General features: G+C 54.7%; 1 protein-coding gene across 4 annotated transcripts in view; it reads right to left on the reverse strand.

Annotated features, from left to right (window-relative positions):
- The window catches only part of NSD1 (nuclear receptor binding SET domain protein 1), a 65324-nt gene extending 49065 nt beyond the window's left edge, over positions 1 to 16259 (reverse strand). For 2 of the 4 annotated variants that reach the window (XM_075102504.1, XM_075102505.1), the window contains exons 1-2: positions 14920 to 15036; positions 13992 to 14686 (exon numbers count right to left, since the gene is read on the reverse strand). In XM_075102504.1, coding sequence (XP_074958605.1) covers positions 13992 to 14666 — 675 coding nt within the window. In that variant the 5' untranslated portion in view covers positions 14667 to 14686; positions 14920 to 15036. Of the gene's footprint in view, positions 1 to 13991; positions 14687 to 14919; positions 15037 to 15886; positions 15969 to 16181 lie in introns of those variants that run through there. The other 2 variants (XM_075102502.1, XM_075102503.1) reach the window with 2 other exon arrangements.
- Positions 16260 to 22120: the final 5861 nt, after the last annotated feature.

The following is a 22120-nucleotide window of genomic DNA, read 5'->3' on the forward strand; positions in this document are numbered from 1 at the left end:
CCCCAAACCATGTATTTCTTGGATCAGAATACAAATGTCATTCCTATTACAATTAACATTTACTATGCCAGGATCAAACTGCTAATATATCCCGATGGCCAAAAATTCAGCCCTGCAGTAACGGTAACTCTTCTGTGATCTAGGGAAAGCCTGAGTCTTTTTAAAGATACTGAACTTCAGGCATAATCCCTATATATGGTCAGAGTACTGTTTACCTACAGAGCACAGAAACATTCAAGTGTTTAAACAACAACAAAACTTATGAGCCACTGCACACCTGGCAGGTACCACAGTGTAACTCCAGCTGAAGTGCACACTGAAAAAATTCAAAGCAGGTAACAGACTGGGTTAGTGAGGAAGAGAAGGACAGTGCCTTGCTCTGACAGTGAGCAACATCACAGATTTTGTGTTGTTAGATGTTCTCCTAAAGGAAGTGAGTACTGTCTACTCTCTTATGAACTGTTTGGCATTAGTTTGCTGTTCAGATGGGACAAGCCACAGCCTAAACTCCAGACAATATGCAGTATTTCAGATCACACTGTGCTATTTTTGGAGAGAACAAGAATGTACCTTGCAGATGCTTTTAATCAAATCCTCTCCACCAATGCAAGACCCCAAATGACCACTGCTCACTGAGGAAGGGGTCACAAGCCAAGGTTCAACAGAAGGATTACATGAACACTTCTACCTTGGAAAGCTACCTCCTGAATTTGCACTATGCCAAACACACCAGTCTCTGCAATTCACTAAGTGACACTGAGCACTGACTTTTGGTCATTTCATGAGAAAGCAGGCTTCCTCATAGACAATACAACTACACAAGCAACATCTCTGCCCTCCTGAAATTTTCACCATAAGGCAAGTATTAAACACAGAATCATAGAATCATTTAGGTTGGAAGAGACCTTTAAGACCACCGATCAAGCAAAGAAAGCTTACATTTCTAAGTGATTTTATTATTGTGCACATACTGTCAGTCCTCGACTGCCTCTCTCCAATCTCCTCCCATTTAAAATAACTACATCATTAAAAAGTGACAAAAGTAACACTTATCCAGCAACCACTCTTGGCATGTTGCTTGAAGCTGCCGTTCAATCCATTGATCTTGCTGGAATAAGGGGCACAAACCAGAAGTCCAAAGACATGCATATGCTGAAAGCCACAGGGTGCACCTCTCCTGCAGTACTAGTCACCTCTGTGTAACAGCTAGAGCAGTACCATCATCTCCAACGCAGTGTGGCACGGCTGCAGACACCCCACACACCCCAGCAGTGTGACTGGGGACGCAACCACCTTGGCAGAGCCACAGTAAGACCAAACTGCACACACAGGCAAATACAGATATTGTTACAGGCCAAGGTTTTCAATATCATGTACCCAAAGAGCCTAGCTGTCCAGAGTCCAAGCACTGAGCTGCAGCCATTGTAGCCCTGCACACTTCAAATTCAGACCTGCTTTGGAAAGCCGTCATGGAAATGCTTGGCCAAAATAGCCCTATTTTATATATAATAGCCCCAGTTTATTCCTGACTTAATTATAAACATGACATCATTCTACGAAGCAAGGGACAGAACATGCTTTTGGAGAAAGGCTGGGGCAGCAAAAAAGATCGTGTAAGAGAAGGATGGAGAAAAAGAAAAAGCCACTGACCCGACCCCCAGGAATAATGAAGGAAGATCCTACCAAGCCTGTTTCAGGCAAGAAGCAGACAGAAACAAAGCCAAGGAAGAAACTAAAAGGAGGAAGTACATCCAAACAATAATTAATCAATACAGTATAAACAATGATACTAACGGCCTTTTCCGTTGAGCACACGGGCAGAAGCAGAGCAGATGCCTGCCCAGGGCCCTGCAGCAGGAGCATGGGCTATCTCGTGAGCAGATCTCACCACACCAGCAGCTGCCAGGTAAGGCACACCCCACAAAGGAACGGGTGCATACATCAGCACCAGGGGCAGGAGGCAAACACTCTGCCCCACAAGCTTCCAGTGCCGTCTTCGAACCTTCTCGTTCCTTGGGCAACAACTCTCGTGCTTCTCCCTGCAGCCCATCTACCTCCAGGATTGCAAACAAGCTATTCCCAAACCTACTTTTCATACCGGAAACCTGGTGAGGGTCAGTCCACTATCTTCACCACCACCACCTTTTTTTCCTTAAAGGTCAATGATCATTAGTTTTTTCCTGAACAGGATGAGATGACAAGGAGTTCATCTAATTCCTGTGAGCCACAAACACACCCCCAGGTATGGCTGAACTGGCTGAAGATCCAACAGCTCTTCGTACCAGGGGGCGGGGGAAGGAAACTTGAGGCAGAGATGACATTTGAAGGCACCTGGATTAGCCTGGGCCAAACAGTCTGCTTGAAGTAGTATCCACTAACACAACCAACCACACGGTTGGTGCCACAGGTGCACCGTGCCTAGGACATGACACTCCCAACTCCTGCCATTTCACCATCACAGAACAGGTTACTCATCCTCCACCCTCACAAAGGAGGGGCAGCAACTGGGGCAAATTCCCTCTATTTAAAGCACTCCCAGAACTAGCCTGGAAGGGCATTGCCAAAACCGCCCCAAATGTTTTCACGAGATGATGCTTCCCTCCAGCTAAAGTTCAACCTCATTAAGTTAACTTACAGTTTAAGACAAAGCAGAGCAGCTTCAACCTCAGCCCTCTGAGCTCAGGCTTATCCTTCTGTCACAAGTCCATACAGCTCCTATCACCGAGAGGGGATCCAGATCCTTTAACTCGGGTGATAGAAATGAGGGAGCAATGGCTACAACTCTCACACAGTGACTGCTGCTGACAGAAGTAGTTAAAAGTACAACTCCTACCACCTGCTCTTAAGGATGGGAGGGTGGAAAGTAGTCTAAGTGATCCACTGTTCATTATGTCACTCAGCTCCAACACTCATGCACCGAGGAATGAATGAATACAGATAGGAGGAAAGATGACAGGAACTGGGAAATAATCTTAGCTTGTGAATGTTCCATGGAAACATAAAAAGCAGATGAGATTAAGAACACCACTAAAGCAAAGTCGAGAACTGAAATTAATGACTGCTTGTGATGAAAGCCAAAAAATAAGTTCTCATTAGCAAAGATTCTTGCTTTAAAGAATTTTTTCTAAAGTCAAAACCAAATCAGTCGAAAAAACATAGAATGAAAATTAAATTATATCTACTTCATAGCTTAAATAGTATTTGAAACCAAGAAAAAAAGAGGTCATCAAAGTTTCCTCCATACAAAATAGCATTACAAAGATTATGAGCTTTAAGCCTGTACAGAGAGAGGCTGTGATGCTGAACCCCAACTCATGCAGACAGAGCAGCAGCCCTCTGTGTTCCACTGTGAGAAAACTTAGAGGAATAAATCCCTGCACAGAAAGGGGTAAGCCCAACTGGAGTAAGTATTTAAGAAAACCCATCCCAACCACAACACCTGCATGGCATATCTGCTGAAACCATCACCACCCTCACCAGAAGTTATCATCACACTGGCAACTTAACTTTTTATGTCAAGCGTCAAGTCAAACACAGAAGTCAGAGGAGCCTGCTGGAAACCCACAGGCAGCCTGCGCTGCTCGGGACCAGGGGACATGCTCTTTGTCCCCCACCGCTCCAGCCTTCCTTCAGCTTCAGCACTGCAGTGAAAAGCAAACAGGCGTCTGACCTACATTCCTGTCTGAAAAAGTATACTGCCTCTTATCTGGGACCATTATCACACAGAAGTGTTAAATACTCACTAATTACTCACTCGCAAAAAATACAGTGGAGATTATGATACAAGCCAAACTTCCGTTATCTGCATGCTTGTGGATATTTGTTGTCTTTGGCTAGTTTTTAGTACTATCTTCCAGGCTGCTGCAGCCTACAAATGCAAAGGGTGCTAAGTACATATGAACTACCTTGAAAGGTTAAAATAAAGAGAGCTGATTGCACTACACTGGGTAATTCATATATCCTTGAAGCATCTGTATCAAGTTCAAATTTTAATAAAGTCCAATTTTTAAATAAAGAACGTACTGATGTGAGAACACCAAAGCCTCAGACACCAAGGTAATTGGGTGAAGAACATCTGTGTTTCCCTGCTTTCTTAATGGAGATTATATTCCTTATGGATTGGGTGGAACAGAAGTGTGATGGAAAGCTTTGGCACTTCAGCATCCCAATAAAATGCACCTGACAGCAAGATTTGAGGAAGGCAGGAGAAGGAAGTGAGAGAGAAGAGGTACAATCTCACCCAGATCCCCTGTGGAGAGAAATCCACAGACACACAAACATACAGATGATTTCAAACCACTGCCAGGAGCCTGAAACGGAGGGAAAAACTCTCGTGCTTGCTTATCTGCATACATTGTAAATGATAAACCAAGTGCTCTTTAAATCTGGCGCTTTTAATCAGCACTGTTTCAAGGAAGAGAGGAACCGCAGGCATTACCAGAATTTTGCTAAGTCTCAACAAAGGACAAACATCAACAAATATCTTCTTATGTCAGAGAACTAGCAGAAAAACCCAAACTGAAACCAGGTCATCAGACCTGCCCCCTTTTCAGCCTTACTTTTGTGCTCCTTGATATTATCAAACAAATTGTGCGCAAGCAAAACATCTGATGAACACGATGTTCATTTTCACAAATTAAGTTCCTAAATCCATTAAATGAAAAACAGATTCAAACTGCAAAATGGAAGTTGGCTAGTCTCATTTATATATGTAAACTGTATCCATTACAGCTTAAGCTGGAACCAGAATGAAGCGGTACTAGAGAACAACATGTACATGCAGTGCAAAGAGTAAATACCATATTAGAACCTTAACAGCTGGAAGTTGAGAGTTTGGGTTGAATTAAATGTGTAACTACTAACACCTGCTTGTTGGTTGTTTTGTTGGGGGCTTTTTTTGTTTGGTTGCTTTTTTTAATTCCATGGGCTTCTTTAAAAGCAACAAATGTTTAGCCAGGGCTTGCAAATTTAACCTTCTGCAGAACTTTTGATTCGCCCACAGGAGAAGGCAGTACAATCCCACCTTTTTAGTCCAAATGCAAAGACGCCACTTAAACAAGACCACAACCTCCTCAAAATGAGGGGATATTTAGCACGCAAATCCCCCCTGCCCAACTGAGCCATTTTTCCAAAACAAAAGAATTATAAATGTTCTCTTCACATAAAATTGTTTTAATTTGCATTTAAAATTTCAACTGCTTTTGCTGAATCCCTACTAAAAACGAAACCAGAATTTTTGAACACCAGCAGTGCAAGGAATTTATCTTGTGCTTATTTATTTCTTGACAGCCACACTTATAGCCATGGCCTGGGGAAAGTTCATGCTTCAATCATCAGGTCCGGCAAACTTATGCTTCAGAGAGACTTTTCCTAACCTTTTTATTGTGAATCCAGCTTCCTGAACATACTCACACGCGCACTGTGAGAGGGCAGCCAACTAAAATTAAGAGGAATCTGACTTGTTTCACTGCTGCTGTTTAGAAATCTGTGGCCAGTCACCACATTAGCCAGAATAGTAAGAAGTCTGAACAGGTGCTCAGGAAAACCGAACAACAAAGTAACATCAGGGCAAGCAGTACAACTGTGAGAAGGGAGATAACCACCCTGCCCCTCACCCTTCCCACATTAGGCAACAGGAAGGTGGCTATCTTTCCACCAGCACTGGAAGGTAAAGTCATAAATACACTCCTCCAAAACAAGAGGAACATGGAAGTTTCTAGCAGGGCTCAGGGCAAGAGCTTTGCTGCACGCTCAACACTGGAGGCCCCACAGGAGGAGAAAAAAAGAAGCTGGAGGTTTCCAGTGTGCTGAGATACCACTGTGCAAGGAATTCTCTCTTCACTTTTTCCTAAAAAATACCAAACCAAAAGGCACCCCATCCTTTGGCTAGTATGCAGCACTGTGTTGGATTACTCTAGCCAACACTTCTTGTTTCTCACACTCAAAAGTCAAATTCTGCATGTCTGAAAACGACAAAGGAGTCCCCACTGCATTAGTTCTGATGACTGTCAAAAAGTTAATACAAGTTACATTGCCATTTTATTACCTATAGAACTGTTTTTTCCCTGAAGACTACAGCAATGTCAGTGTGCCATCTCCAGCAGCCCTCGCAGCTGTCCAACACCATATGGAACCCACAGAACAAGTTCCCTATCAACAACTCACACAAACAAAGCATTGCTTGGCAACCCCACCTGCTGCTCCCTACCCCAGCACTCCGCCCACCTGCACCCCACAAGCAAGAGGATGGAGAGGGATGTGAGGAAGCCTCCAGAACTGGAGAAGTGCTGCCCTTTCCCTGTGGTTCAGCCAACAGCACTCCCGAACTGCTCCCTTCCCCAGTGCCACACACCTCACAAGCAGCGCCCCTTCCACCTGCAGACCTGCTGCTTCGCGCAGAGCCATGGCAGCGACTCGGCCCCAAAGAGGCAGCAGGCGGGTGCCACTGGCTGCCAGACAAGCCATTTGTTTGTGAATCATGCAGCTCAGTCACTGCCGAGGCCACAACCAGATGGGGCAACAAGCCAAGCAGGTCAACTTGGTACAAAACTGCTGCTCAGGCTGTGCTAGAGACAGAAGCAAAGGTGCCTGGCCAGGCCCAGCCTGCCCTCGCGAGCGCTAGGAAAGAGATGATACACTACGACTTTCGTCTCAATTTCTTTCTGCCATTCTTCCAAAGACCTGGGTGAGAAATCTTAACAGTAACCACAAAAAGTCAGCGTGTCAACTTCAACGACTGTTTTTCCATCATTCAATAAAGGCAAAGCACACTGCTGAAAGCCCTCCTGGCTTCATCAATGTTTTTGGGCACGAGAGATGGATGCGCACCAAGTCCATCTTTATCCTTGCTGCACATTTAATCACTGCTGCAAAGCTACTGTGAGTATCCATGCTGAAACAGCTTTCTAATTTAACAAGAACAGAACTTCAGCTGGCACCTGCCAAGGGTGTCAGCCTCTGCCTCCAACACAAAGCAGCATCTTCCCCTCTCCCAGCTGCTGGAGTCAGGAGCACTTGCTCAGATCGGCCAAAGCAACACCCATGCTCCTACCCAGGACCGAACCAGTGGGACACCCAACCCCCCGCCTTTCAGTCTGCCTCTGCACAACAGCACAACTCTGCAGGCATGGCAAACTCCCCCGTGCTACCATTCAGCTCTCTTGCTGCAGCTACCTGCTGGGAGGAGCACGACACATTCCTCAGAGCCCAAACACACCTATGCCCTGCATGTGACCTCGGTAACACTCCTGCTGGCACCCCTGGTTCCACTGGCAAACCTTGCAAACTTAGCAAGGGGACCCCTATAATCCCCAAGTGCAACTGCAGGGACTACACTCAAGCACCTCCAAACCTAAAAAGCACAGGACACACTACCTATACCTGATTCTGACCTCCCCGCAGGCTAAACCATGAATTCTCTTTGCAGCCCTCCCCACAGAGCAGCGGTACAGCAACGCCCATGACCAGTCAGTCCTCCCACAGCACACCAAAAAGCCCTCAACCCTTTACACTAGCGCCAAGCCATTTCTTTGATGCCACCACATCTAGCCTTGCAATTTCCAACACCAGCTTGACCTTAAACGGTAACACCACACTCACACCAACGCACCCAAAAGTATAGTTTAAACTTCCAGTAAATATTTCAGCAAAGCAAACTGCAACTTTTACCAAGCATTCTTGCAACGCACACCAGCAGCAAGTTAGGTAGGAACAGCACCCCGCCTGCTCCAGCAGCAACTCGCAGCAAATGCAACGTTACATTTGACTCAACGCAAAACTCACACAGGTCAGACGCTGCAACTAGTATTTGCAACGTGTCCTGTAACTCAGTGGATCTGCAAACTCAGTGCCACAAGAAAATACCCTGATGCCATGAAATTATATGAAAGCAAGTAAGGCTATTGTTGATAGGTCTAAATTCACTAGACAAGAGTCTGCACCTGGGAAGTGTTTAGCGGTCCACAAATCAATAGAGGTTGAAAACTGCTGCTCTAATTCAAAGCAGACTCTCTTACAGACCTTTTCCACCCATTAACTTGGAAATCCTGGCAATGCCTTAACCACCATAAAGAATTTAACTCCCGTTTTACTGAGCAAAGACTGCATTGCACAGCACAGATGGCTCTGTGCAGACAGAACAAAACACAGGTCATATATTTCTGGTATCAGAAACGGCATTAACTTGATTTTTTTAAAACTCCCAGGACAAACCCTCCCCCCCTCTCCGACTGAGTTTATTTCTTCAGGTGTTCCTATTCCCTGTGCCCTTCTAAATGCCACAGCAAATAACTGAAAAAACAAAATTACTCTATACAAGAAACTGTCAGGCAAGAAAAACAAAAGTATAATCTAAGCACTTGACTAGTTGATTGTCACTCATTGATTTTTGAGTTAAGAATGTCTTTTTAAGAAACATGGTCTCAATTATAACTCAGAAAATACCACTTTTTTTTTCTTGGGGCTCAAGGAGCTTGGTAATCATATTCAAAGTTGTCACCTCTTCAGTGAGCTACAGATTTGTTCAGTTAACACAGGGAAATCAAAAAACCCCTGAACTAATAATTGCTACACATCACACAGTTGAACCCCACTCCTGGGAACGGGGTGCAATGAGGTGCAACAAGAAGCTGCTATATTGCAAGAGGCAATCAACGAATCCATGACTTCAGGGCAACGTATTTGTTTTGCATGAAGTCAAAACACTAGTGCTACAGCATTAAACTGAGTCACTACCACTTATTTCAGCAAGGGCTTAAAAGAAGCTGTAACAGCAGAACTAGAATTGTTATACCCTTGACAACGTAAGATTTGATAGAAAAAAAGGTTCAAGTTCTGGGGGACACACTTTTCCAAAAGCAATCACCAGCAAGTAAATAAAAAGACAGTTAGCAGAGGCAGCAGGCGTCCTAAGAAAGCACCTGTAAAAGCCGATTTCGTTGCTACTGTTGGCCGCTTTATTCCTGCACATTAGCAGGCAACGTACTAAGTATGCCACACTGTACAGAGCAGAACTTCACTGCCGAATAGCCAAGTGAAGTCTACACTCCACTGGCAACAATCTTCACTACAGACTTGAAGTATTTATGACTGCGGACAGTATGTTAACCAGGACATCGCTTGAACAAAAGTATCTCTTAGCCAAGCTTTAAAAATAAGTTTTAAATATAGAAAGCAGAAACAACATAAATATTTCTGCCACTCTATTCAGCAAAACCTCACCTTCAAGACGGTCCAATATACAAGAAAATACCTCTAGTTTTGCTATTTGCACACAGACATGTTCAGCTTCAGAGAGCTGCACAGCCCTCTACATACTGCAAAGGCAATCAATCATTCAAATTTCACACCTCATGACAAACAGCCAGAACATACATATTTACTGGAGAAACTACATTATTTTCTGTTACATCACACACAAGCAGGTATTTCGCACCTAATCAGCAATATGAGATTAGAAAACAAATACAAATGCAACAAGGGAAGTAAGAGCAATCACAGCCAAATGCTACAATAAATACTCCCAGGATCCAATCCACTGCGCAGGAGAGGTCTTGATCCTACAGACTGTTCAAAAAACTGCCTGTCACTCAAAACGAGCTGCTTCTCATACCTAGGGTATGCTGTCCAGCTGTGCAGCATCTTAACACCCGCCCATTCACACCACCAGCAGGACGAAGAGGCAATGCAGCACCATCACATCATGAAAGCACCAAAGTCATCAAGGACCTCAAAAATTTAGGGTCACGCAGTAACACAGACCAGGACAGCGCCCTAATGTGGGGATGTGCATTCTTCTGGCTGCCCACCATGGCTGAAGTCCTTTCCAGGTAAGTTTAGAGCTATTTGAGACATGAATGCACTTCAGTACAGGGGCCAAGTAGATGCCAGCAGACTGCATGGCCAAATGAGATCCAGCTACATGATATTTTCTGAGATAAAATAAGGTCTTCCAAACCATGTAAATCTTAGTGGCAAAGAGGGGTGCGTGCAAGATCAGATGCCCAGGGACAGCAGTACACCGAGAGCCTGTTCTCACCAGGTGCACACAGAGGGAGATCATGCCCACAGGAAGTACAGACAGCCAAACGGAATTAATCTCCCCACCAGGAAGATGTCAACCAACCAAGGAAATTTATGTTCCCTGCTCAAACAAACTACTGCCATGCCTATTGTATCTCAGGGATATAACGTTACCAGTAGTTAGTTACACCTCAAATAAACAGTCTGTAGTAGGCGATTCTTTCAGAAATGTTTACAGGAGTAGCAAGTATCACGTGGCATTGGTTCCTTTATTTTATTTTTAGCAAAGAGAGAAATGGCACTAGGCATGTCAGTTGGCAAGTGAAGAACCAGAGTCACTCTTACACCAGGACACAAACTCTTTATAACAAGAGTACACTCCCACAGCTGTACGTCACAAGAGAAATCTGAAGTTATTACAGATTAATTCCAGGCTTAAAGAGAGGACTTTGCTGGCCTTCTGTACTTTTAACACATTGCATACAGTGTGGTTCTGGTAAAGCAAAAACCTTCCAGGAGCCCTACACACATGCTCTACTCATTCCTTACATACAGCCACTGGAAGCAGCCATCCTTAGCGATGAAAGATCTGGTTCTGGATTTTCCTGTACCTCATTTCCTCACTGCCATTACCCGAACATCACACTCCTACAGCATGGAGCTGGACAACACAGAAGTAGTATGAGAAGAATGAAAAGCAACAGAGTGCCTCAGGCAGGCGCTGCATGTCCTGCAGCCTGGAGCCATCAGGGTACTGAGGAAAAAACAGCTTGTGAAGGCATAACCTAGGATTGTATGCTGCATAATGTACGTGCACCAAGAGTGGCACAGACATACTTGAATCCAAGAACTCTCTGCTTCAGAGTGCTCAACTCTGCAAACCAAATTACTTTAACGTACTTTGTTGGTAGCAATCAAAAACCAACAAATTGGCAAAGCGAAAGCCAAGTAATATGGCACCAAAAGTTACATTAAAAAAGCAAAACTTCAGCATGAAAGTTCTGTCAGAAATGAGTCCGCCTGCTCCAATTCCTCAGCAACTTAGTTCAAGCAAGACCTACAGCACTCAGACTTCACTGGGTTGCACCCAGCCGCTCCAGCACTGAAGCCTGGACCTGATTCTTCCTCCAACTCCACTTAACACTGTCCAAGACAAGTTGCAAAGGCCAGGAAAGCGCTAAAGAGAAGCTCACATCAAGATGGTAAAGAACAAGCAGGGAATTTAAAAATGACCGCCCATTTCAATTTAAATGGCAATAACCCTACATGTGTGCAAGGAAGTAAACCAGCAGCTGCCAGCAGTCGCTGTATTGTCACTTCTGGAACAGAAATAAGACCTAAGAACCACTGCTATAATTTCCTTCTCTCCAGCACAAAACCTGTCAATAGCTGCTGGGGGCATGGAGAGCTTCAGTCACCCTTAGCTAAGATTAACTTGACACTTAAAATAACTTCACTTCAGAATATGCACATCCCTCTTAACAACTGAATGCTACCTGAGCAACCTCTCCCGTTTGGGGCAATGTCTGAGTGCAATGGATGCCAGGGCTATCAACAAATCCCCATGAAAAACAATAGCTGCCACCACCCGTCCTACCCAGAGGCATTACTTAAATGCTGGACTTTGCATCCTACTAAAGACTAAACCAAATGCTGGCCCTTCTGCCGGAAGCACTCTTGACATTTTGGAAATCAGCATTTTCAAAGCGAGTTCACAATGATCTAGTGAAAAATTCAGAACTTGCAAGGGGCAGACAGGACCCTGAGATACACACACACTTTCCCCCCTTGGTGAAACAGGAAGTTTGAGCAGCCATGGGCATACTCAACGCCCACATATACTCAAAACCGTGAGCTTCAAGAATAAAACCTCTGAGAAAGTCTTGCCGTAAGGTTGAAGAAGCCCCATCGTCAGGCTGGGTAAAGATGATTGCCTAAAAGACTAGCCCAGCTATGACAAGCCACCCTAAAAATAATAGTGCAGAATGCCTTGGGGTTTGTCGTTGTTTTGGGGTGGTTTTTTGTTTTAAGTTTTAGCAGCCTCTCCAAAAAGTTGATTCCACTTACCCAAATACAACTGAGACTGGAATTAAATGCCTACATGAATACATGTGATCTGAGGAGCAAGTTTGGTTATTTCTAGCTACTATGCCACGTTTAACCATTAAAAATATTTTAACTGTCTCATCGGTAACTTAGCACAGAGAAAAACCCCTACCTCTTCCCACCCCACAAGCAGCAGGACTAAATCGAAGGACCACTCAGACAACCTGCACTTACGTACTGAAGGGAGAATGCAAAGACTCAAAGCGACAAGGATTCCAGGCTGCCTGAAAAATGGGTTTCTTTGTATTTTTCTTCTGAACGCAGCTATGTTTTTAAGTCACCAGAAAATTCAGCAAGGCTAATGTCATACTAGAGCAGACAGAAAGGCAGCTTTACTGAAAAGTCAACCCCTTGCTGCATATTCAAATAACAGGCTCAATCACTATGACAGATTTGTCACCATACGAGCTGCAGTTGTGTGGAGCACATTGTAAAGCCACTGATAGCAGAGGCAAGTGTTGTGAAAGTACCTCTGCTAGCTTCTGTTTACAAAGCGAGACCCTCCCACAACCGCATCACCGAGCACATGTCTGCTGAGAGATCCCCGCTTCGCTCTGCAAAACAAAGCTAAGTATACACACAAAACCTCAGACCAACAGCAGCCTCTTACCCCCAAAGACTAAAGACTGAGTCTCTATAAGGAGGCAGATTCTTCCCAAGGAATGCTCAAGAAGATCCATGACCCAGGGCCAGGGCTGAGCCCAACCGTGACACAAACAAATTTAGCTGCTGTCAGCATCTTCCTGAAATCATCCCTTCCATGGGCATTCTGTGACAAGTGCTCCCCACCTCCCAGGGCACACTGCAGGAATGCTGCATGTTCCCAAGTGAGCACAGATGAAAACAAGGATTTCTCCCCAAATGCTGCATGCACCAGTAGCATCTGTCCGGCACCAGTGGATACACTGAAATTAAAGAGAGCAAGACGGTTTTGGTGTCAGCGCTGCCACAAAAGTTAATTTTCACACCCTTATCAAGTAATACTTAAAACCCAGAGCATTCTCCAGTAACAGACCAGAAGTTTAGAAAAAGACAGTCAAGAAATACACAAAAAATTACTGAAGAACTGCGGGAAATATACATACATGTCTACAAATTAAAAACAAAACAAAAAAAACCACACTGAAAAAAATCCAAAAATTGTACTTGCGTTCAAAAACTACTTTGAACAAAAAAGTTGGATGCATCTAACGCCTTTCAGAACTCCAAAAGTTCAGTTTTGCTTCTTATTAAGCGTATCAGAAAACAAACTGAAGGAATTTGAGTGCAGCGAGAAATCGGAAAGGAAAAAAAAAAAGTGAGGCTGAATAACGGGCAAGGTTTCCTGCCGGCGAGGTCTGTCAGGCCATGACACAGCCCCTCCCTGGCCATCGCCGAAGTCTCACAGCTTGGGTACCTCAAGCCGGGCCAGACAAAGAGCCGTCTGACAGCGTTGAAGCCGGAGCAGGCAGCAGAGGGAAAATCCCTCCCCCTGCCCGTCGCACCTCCGAAAAAAAGAAAAACCAAACTCGGCACGTAACGGGTAGAAAACTCCACCGCAACTTCGCGGCGATCCGCGGTTGCGGAGGGACGGTGCCTCGGACTCCTGAGGGGAGAAAAGGGCGCGGGGCGAGCGCGGCGAGCACAGGTGCGCGGCGGAGCCGGGTGACAGCCCGCGCTGGCTGACGAACCCCGGCTCGGCAGCCCCTGACGGCCGGAGCCCCCCATCCCGCCCCGGCACGGTCCCCTCGGCAAGATGGCTGCCCGCCCTCCGGGGTGCCGGCTACGAGGGCGCCCGGCTTCGCCGCACCGCTCCGCGCCTGCCTCCGCCGCAAAATGGCAGCGGCCGCGGCCCCCCGCCCGCCCGCCCGCCCCCCGGTGCTTACGAGCTGCAGGGCCGTGGCGGTTGCGGGAGGCTCCGGCTTCTCCCCAGGGCCGCCGTGCAGCACCGTCGTCGGCACCGGCTCGGCCGGCTGCAAGCGGAGCGGCAGCGGCGGGCCGGCGGGGCCCTGCTGCGGCCCGGGGCGGCCGCGGCTCCGCTCCCGCGAGCCGGCCTCCTCCTCCTCCCCGTCCGCCGCCTCCTCCTCCTCCTCCTCGTTGTCGTCGTCTTCGTCCTCCTCCTCCTCCTCCGGCGTCTCGGCACCCTCATCCTCATCCTCCTCTTCCGCCGCCACCTCTCCGCCGTCCCGCAGGAGCAGAGGAAAGGCCAAAGCCGCGCCGGCCCCCGGGCCGATTGCCTCGGCGCCGGCCGCCGGGTCCTGCGCCGCAGGGAGGCGGGGGGACGGCGAGCCGGTGTCGGGCAGGGCCTCAGCACCGTCGGCGGCGCCACCGAGGTACTCGGCGTTGATCATGGAGGCCAGGTCCTGGAGCCGGCGCAGCGGGATGTAGCAGGACGAGGGATCCTGGCCGTAGACGGGCTTGGCGGCGGCCAGCTGCATGGCGGGCGGCTCGGGGCCGCGGCCCTCGCCGAAAGGGCCGCCCTTGGCCTCGGTGGCGGCCGCCAGCGAGGTGCCGAAGGGGACGAGGCAGCTGCGGCGGCTCACTTCGCAGGCCTGCTCCATACCGGGCGGCAGGCATCCACCTGCGGGCAACAGCACAATGGGGTCAGCCCGGCCGCCGCCGCAAAATGGCAGCCGCGCCCGGGGCGGGGGGGGCCCGCTCCGCTCCGCCGGCCCCGCGCGGGCCGCCACCGCCGCGCTAGGCCCAGGCCGCGGCCCTCCGCCCGGCCCAGGCACGGCTCAAGACCGGCCCGGCCTCGATCCGCCTGCCTCGCCGGGGACCGGCCGTGCAGCCTCTCAGCTGGGCGCCGCTCACCTGCGGCCGCCGCGGCCGGCTTGCCGCCTGCTCCCGCTGTGGGACGAGAGGGAGACGCGCCGACCCAGCCCGGCCAGGCCCCGCCAGCGCTGCTGCTGCTGCTGCTGCTTCGCCGCCTCCCTCCTCCTCCTCCTCCTCCCTCCCCCGCATGCGCGCGCCCGCCGCCGCCGCCGCCGCCATCCCGCCGGCGCGCGCGCCCCGCGCAAGCGCGCGCGCCCCCCGTGCCTGCTCTCGGGGGTTCGGTGACGGCCAATCAGCGCGCGCCCGCGCGGGGCCCCCACCCCCCGCACTCTCCTCACCACCCCCCCCTTCCCCCCTCCGCCAGCCGCCCGCCGGGGGGGGGTGTGGGGGAGGGGGCGCTCAGTGCTGCCCCCCCCCGGTGCGCTCCACTGCCCGGCCTGCCCCGCTCCCCGCCGGCGGCCCGGACCGACGCGACTAGCCCCGTGCACATGGCGGACTGGCCCCGCACCCCCGGGCCCGCTCCCCCCCCCCCATCTCCATCTTAGGCGGCGGCGGGTGGGGGACACCGGGTCGGCCCCGCCGGGGCGGGACGGGGCGGCTGCGCCTCACCTCCTGGCCTCGACGCACCGGCCGCCGCCGCACACACACCCCTCTTTTCACCCCCGCACTCCCCTCCCCGCATCAGCGGTGGCGGGGCCGGCGGGCAGGCCGCGGGCCTGCGACTGGCGGCGGAACGGGCGCCAACAAAATGGAGTCGGTCGGGCCCTGCGGCCCGTTGGGGCACCCGGCGGGCGGCGGCTCCTGCCCGCCCTCGCGGGCCGCCCGCCCCAGCCTCGGCACCGGCTCCGCTCCCAGCCCCGGTCTCAACGGGCAGCCGGCGGGGCGGGGGTCCTGGGCCGCCACCCGCCCCCGCCGGGCTCGGGTTGCCCCCTGCCATTGTCCGCCGCGGGCTGGGCCCGCCGCCCCGGCCGCGCTCCCCCCCCCGCCCCGCCGCCCGCCTGCGCACCGGCGGGCCGGGCCGTCGCCCTCCGCTGGGCCCGCCGTTGCTGAGCCTCGGCCGCCGGGGAGAGGCGCCCGGCTGCCCGCGGCCTGGCTATCCTCGCCGGCGTTCCGCCGCTCCCGGACAGCGAACGCCGCGCTCCCGTCCGCCCTCCCGCCGCCGAGCGGCGCGCAGCCGGCCCCGCTCCCGCCCGCTCCGCCGGGCCGGGCCGCCATCGGCGCCCCGCTACCACCACCCCCCCTCCCCCTCCTCCATCGGCCGGCCAGCGGCCCCGCGGCGACGGCGGCGGCTCCATCGCTACCTCCAGATGGGAGCCGGGGGTCTCCGCCGCCAGCCGCCGCGGGTCTGGGTGCCGCGCCACGCCGCCGCCGCACCGGCACGGCTGGGCAGGCACGGGGCGGGGGCGGCCGGGCGGGGGGCAGCGGCCGGGGCAGCGCGGGGATGTGGCACCGGGGCGGTGCTGGCCGGGCCGCGCAGTGGGGGGGGCTGGGCCCGGCCGCCCCCCGGGGTGCCGGGCGGGGAGCTGGGTGCCGCCGCCGTGGGGCTCGGTGCTGTGCTTCCCGGGCGGACCCACTCCTGCCGCCCGCCGCTGCCCTTTTTTCCCCCCTCCCCGGGCCTGGTCCGGCTGTGTGGGAGCCCCCAGCGTTGCGGGATCCCCACTCCCTCCGCCTCACTGCTGGGCAGGGGCCCCGTAGCAGCCTCTCTGCACACTCAGGCGGGCAGCACCCACTGCCCGGCCCTCACCACCCCGCAGTTTTCCCTCGCCGAAAAACGCCGTCGCTGGAGCCAGCTGTGGGTTGGCACCTCAGCGGGGTGGTGGGATTCGAGCTGCAGGCAGCCCTGCACCCTGTGTCCTCCCTGCCTATGCATGTTGGCAGCTCCTCTTGAGGGCTCCTGGCTTCCCCCGCTGCCCCTTTGGCCCTGCCCAGGTGCTCCCTCCTGCCCTGCCTGCAGCCAGGGATGGAGCAAGCATTCCTCCCCAGCATCTGCCCTGGATGGGCCACACCAATGTCCCTGACCCATTGCCCCCCCACTGGTGTGCTGCCACCACAGAGAGACTGCCATGTTCAGCCTCGCACCACTCCAGCACACCCATGGAAGGTGGGGTGACTTGGCAGGAAGCACCACAGTCAGAGGTTTTGCTCGTGATATGTTTGTACCTCCAAGGTCCCAGCCCGGGGCTCAGCCAGCAGCACCCAACCTGCTGTGGGCCACCTCATACAGTGCCCACGTGCTGTGGTGACACATGGGAGCTAGGATCATGCCATGCCTGGTGCTGTGCGAACTCGGCACCGAGGCCTAGCATCCACGTGGCCCTCCCTGCCCACGCAGAGATGGGGCAGCACCTGGTATGGCTGGGATCCCTTTGTTTCCCCCCAAATGGGGAAATACAGCCCATCACCCTGGGATTGACTCTGGCTGCAGCAGCTGTACCCCAACACAACCGAGCAGGGGCCTGACAGCCAACTTTCCTCCTTTCTCTTTGGAGCAACCTGCCACACACGTGTCCGCCATGTTCCCAAAATAAAGCTAATGGTTTATTTATAACCCCCAGGGCGGGCAGGGCCCTGTGCAGGGCAGAGGTGCCCTGTTTCTCTCCATCGCCTGGCACACCTGAGAGCCAGCGAGCGAGGGCCGACCTGGGGAGAGGTTTAGGACTATCCCTGATCTGGCCCACAACTGTTACTAGCCGCCCTCGCTCTGCTGATTTGCCCATGTACCCCCCTGGGTGCCACCCACCTGGGTCCACCACCTACTCGTGGGCACATGGCATGGCGCAGCCCCACGGGACGCTGGTGGGCAGGGTCTGTACTGCAGCAGTGCCCAGGTGGCTCAGGGCACCCCAGGCACGTCCCACTGCCCCTTCAGCACACCCCTGACATCAGTGCCAGAGCACCAGAGTAGCCCTCCTCAGTGGGCCCCCCCAGTGATCCCGCAGGTGCTCCCTGCAGCCATGTGGTTACTGGTGTAGGGAGGAGCAGGTTGGGGGTGGCAGGATGCCCTCAGATGCACTCCCCATCTGCTGTGTCACCTCTCCCCATGCCGCGGCCAGCGCCCGCAGGAAGGACCTTTCCCCTGCCCTTCTCTTCCGGCAGAGAAGCAGGCAAATGGCACCCCGGCCGCTGCCGCACTCCCACCCGGATGTGCGGCACAGCGGGCAGCACGGGCTGGCCCTGCCGCCGCTGCCACACAGGGCTTTGTTTGCAGGCTTTGTCAGGGAGGGTGGACGGCTGGAAGCCTCGCAGGGAGGTCTCCCCACTGCTGGGCTTCGCCTGCGAGGCCCCCGCTCCATGGCCAGGCTCGCCCGCCGGCCCAGCCTGGCTTCCCAGAGCAGGTCGGGTCCTCCGGAGATGCCGGGGCCTCCAGAGCCGGCCCGGCCAGTGGCCGCGGAGCCACACGGCACTGCGGCTCCCTCTGGAGGCCCCGATCCCTGTGCACAGCCCGGCACGGTCCCCCCATGGGAGCAGCCCTGTCCCCCCGCTCCTCGTCGCCCAATGCACGGCCCCGATGCGCAGCCCCGGCTCCCTCCGTGGCCGCTCCCCGCTGCCGCAGTGATGCAGAAGAGAGCGTGGCGCCGCGCTGGGGGCTCCCACTTGCTCTTCACGGGGGAGATGGGGGGATCACGACTGGCTGGTGGGGGGCCACAGACCCCAACACAGAGGGAGCTGTGGCTCACACGGGTCCCACGGGAGCCATGGGCAGGCTGGGCTCACTGCAAGCAGCCCCTGGCTGCGGCTGTCCAACCCCCAGCAGGCACTTGGGCACTGCGGGGTGCGGGAGGACGGAGGGGGAGACCGGGGGGGGGGGGGCCCTGGGGAACCGGGGCCCTGCACAAAGGGCCGGAGAGGGCGGCTGGGAGCCGTGGCCGTGGGGCTGGGACACGGCCGGGAGCGTGGGCGAAAGGGTTAAGGAGCTGCGGCGGGCAGGGGGAGGGCTGGCCCGGCCGGGGGAGAGGAAGGAAGCAGAGGAGAAGAGAGGAGAGCATTCTGCCCGGCGGGTTTGCTGTGGGCCCCTTTACCCCAGGAAGCGGCCTGCGGGGGCTCGAAACCGCTGGGGATGGAGCGGCCGGGAGCAGGGGCAGCCGGCGGGGCTCAGCCCGGCTTTGTACCGGTGTACGGGCAGCACCATGCCCGCAGCTTGCAGGCAGCCAGGGCTGCCCACATCCGCCTGCAGAGGCATCCCTGGGGTTTGCCTTGCTGGCGAAGCGGTCTGTGCCCTGTGCCGGGGTGACCCCAGCCTCCCAGGTCCCCCACCCTGCAGTCCCCCTGCTTTGTAGCTCCCATGGTACCCCTGAAGCCGGGGGTGGGGGGCAGGGGGCAGCCCCAAGGACAGGCAGAGTAGGAGCAGCCCCAGGACGCATAAGGGCAGGGGCTGGGGGGTGGGGGAGCAGGACCCCCACCACAAGCTGCTGGGAACAGGAGCCGGTGCTGCTGAGCTCTTCTGCTCTGTGTGAAAGAGCTGTCACTGGGCCAGGGTGAACTGGAGACCCGTCACCCCAGGAGCCGTGTGCAGCACAGGGAGAGTCCCCGAGGGACTGGGATCCAGGCTGCCCAGCTGGGTGCTGCAGCCACTTTAAGGAACATCCCAGCTCCCCCAGCCCTCAGGCAGACATCCTGTTCCCCCATCCCCAGCTGAGGGGTTGTACAGGGCCCCAGCCCTGGGCAGCGAGGCTGGCCCTTGCTGGACTTGCTCCAGCCACCCAAGGTAGGGCAAGGTTCACCAGGCTCCCACGCCCATGGGGTGCCCTCCCTGCACTGGGCCCCGTCACACTGAGTGGGTACGAGTGGGATCCACGTCAGGACATGGTGTGACTCTGCAGCCCAAATCCCCCGTGCTGCCCCGCTCCCTGCCCCATCCACCTGTGAGGGTGATGGGATGGAGAGCAGAGCCAGCATATGTCTCAGTCCCACAGACCATTTTTCCCAGACAAGTTTGTCACCCCTCCAACACGGTCCCAGGACCCGCCTGCCGCGAAGGCCACTGTCACGGGCCGAAAAGGCGTGGGTGTGCAGCGGGGGGCCGGGGGGCGAGCGGGGGCGCTGCCCCTCCTGTCCCATTTCTGCACGCCCTGTGCAGAGCTGCTCCCGCCGGCCAGGAGATGGGGCTCGCAGCCCGGCTTCCCCCGCCGCCGGCCGTGGCCGGGCCAGCGCAGAGCGCGGCGGGCTGGGGAGGGGGTCGCAGCGGGGCAGCCCCCCGCCCGCCCTCACTGGCACCCCCAGCTCGGCCTCCCTGGCTGGAGCACGGGGCCCACAGCCACTGCTGGGGTTGGCGGGTCAGCTCTGCCCGGTGCAGGGAGAGACCCCCGGTGTGCATGGGTGGGTGTGCGTGTGGGTGCGCGTGGCTGTGCATGGGTGCACGCGTGTGAACGGGGATGTAGGGGGGATGGGGGTGGTCTGCATCTGCTTTGGGTCGTATGTGCGTGGAACGGGGGCGCGTGGGGTGTGTGTGCATGGGGGTTGTGCGTAGGTGTAGCCTGTGTGCATGGCTGGAGGGGTAGGTGTATGCACGGGGTGGGGAGTGAGTTTCTGTGCAGGGGGTGTGTGTGCATGAGCTGCGTGTGCAGAGGGGTCCGTGTGCGTGTGCGTCAGTGTTTGCAAGGTGGTGCAAGTGTGCATACATGGGCACGTGGGTGGGTGGCTTGTGCACGGATGGGGGTGGTGTGCAGACATGGGGGATGGGTGGGCGTGGGCATACATCTGTGTGTGTGCAGTGACCAGGGTTGCACGAACTCACGGTGTTTGGATCCCTCCAGGGGAGAGAACAGGGCCCTGCCTTGGCTTGCCCAGGAAGCAGCACTGGGTGCCCTCACCTGTGGGTGCCCATGGGCTCCCTTTCCCTGCCTGCTGGCCCTTCCCTCCACGCGCACCGGTGGTGCACATGGGCCACAGGCATGGGACGCAGCCATGGGACAAGGACATGATGCACAGGGTGTAGGACATGCGCTATGGCAGGCAGGAGCAGGCAGAGGGGCAGTGGCAGGTGTGGGAGACAGGAGCCTGGTTCCTTTCAGTCCCCCCAGCCTCGTCCCTCCCTGCCCAGGGGCAGAGGCTTCCTGCATCTCACAAAAGCCAGATTCTCCCCGGAGATAAAATCCGGTTGCCTTTGGTTTGCGAAGAAAAGACAACAGCAACTCCCGGCCCCACAGCAGAGTCGTTAAGCGAAGGCGTCTCCAGGTAAGGGGCTGGGAGCCACATCCTGGGAGCTGGAATGAAGAACCAGCCCGCGCCCTGCCCCTAGGGCGCTGTGTCCCCACACCCCTGCCAGGACTCAGCATCCCCCCAAGGACTATATAGCATCTCCCCAAGGACTCAGCATCCCCCCCCTCAGACCGAAGCCATCTCCCTTAGGGCTCAGCATCCCCTCAGGACTCAGCACGCCCCCAGGAACACAGCATCCCCCCCAAGGACCACAGCATCTCCCCGAGGATCACAGCATCCCCATAGCATTCAGCACCCCCCAAGAAACACAGCATCTCACCCAGGACCACCAGTGCAGGAAGCTGACTGGGAAGCTGCTCCCATTGACACCCCACGTCCCGCAGGGACCCACAGACACATCCCAGCAATGTGCAGGGGGAACACGCGGCCCCCGAGGGGGCAGGTTCTGGCTGCACAGTGCATACCGGGCCCAGGGGCCAGGGCAGGCAGGGTACCCGCAGGCACTGCTGGGCAAGGGAGCGATGGCAGGGCCCGGGGGGCAGGTGGGGGTGTGTGTGTGGTGTGTGGGAACGTTGCCTCAGGAAACCAGTGGGATTTACTGGGCTACACACTAAATCCCCCTCACAAAAGGGGCCTGTTCATGGGGACAGGATGCCGGTGGCTCAGCCACACTTGTTTGGCCAGCAGAGCCTGGTGGATTAAGGACAATTGGTTCAGCCCTGACAGAAAATACCAGGAATGTTAAACAATAAAAACCGCCTCCAGTTGTCGTGGGGCTGCAGGATGCCCTGGGCTGCCTCCCTGCCTGGCTTTGGCCCAGGCTGCCCCATGCCCAGCAGAGCTGTCCGCAGCACAGCCCGCTGGCACCCACTGCTGCAGCTCTGGAGGATGTACGAGTGCCTGAGGATGGGGTGAGGACCAGCCCCCTGTGCCAGGGCAGGCAGGTGGGTACAGTGCTGGGCACTGCTAGGACCCAGAAAGCATTGCTGAGCTGGGCTGGCGTGGGTTGGGCCATGGGGACAGGCACTGCCTGCACCCACACCACGGTGCACTCACTAAGTGAGCAGGGATGAAGTGACGC

Source organism: Phalacrocorax aristotelis, chromosome 8 (genome assembly GCF_949628215.1).
Source record: "Phalacrocorax aristotelis chromosome 8, bGulAri2.1, whole genome shotgun sequence".
NCBI lineage: Eukaryota > Metazoa > Chordata > Aves > Suliformes > Phalacrocoracidae > Phalacrocorax > Phalacrocorax aristotelis.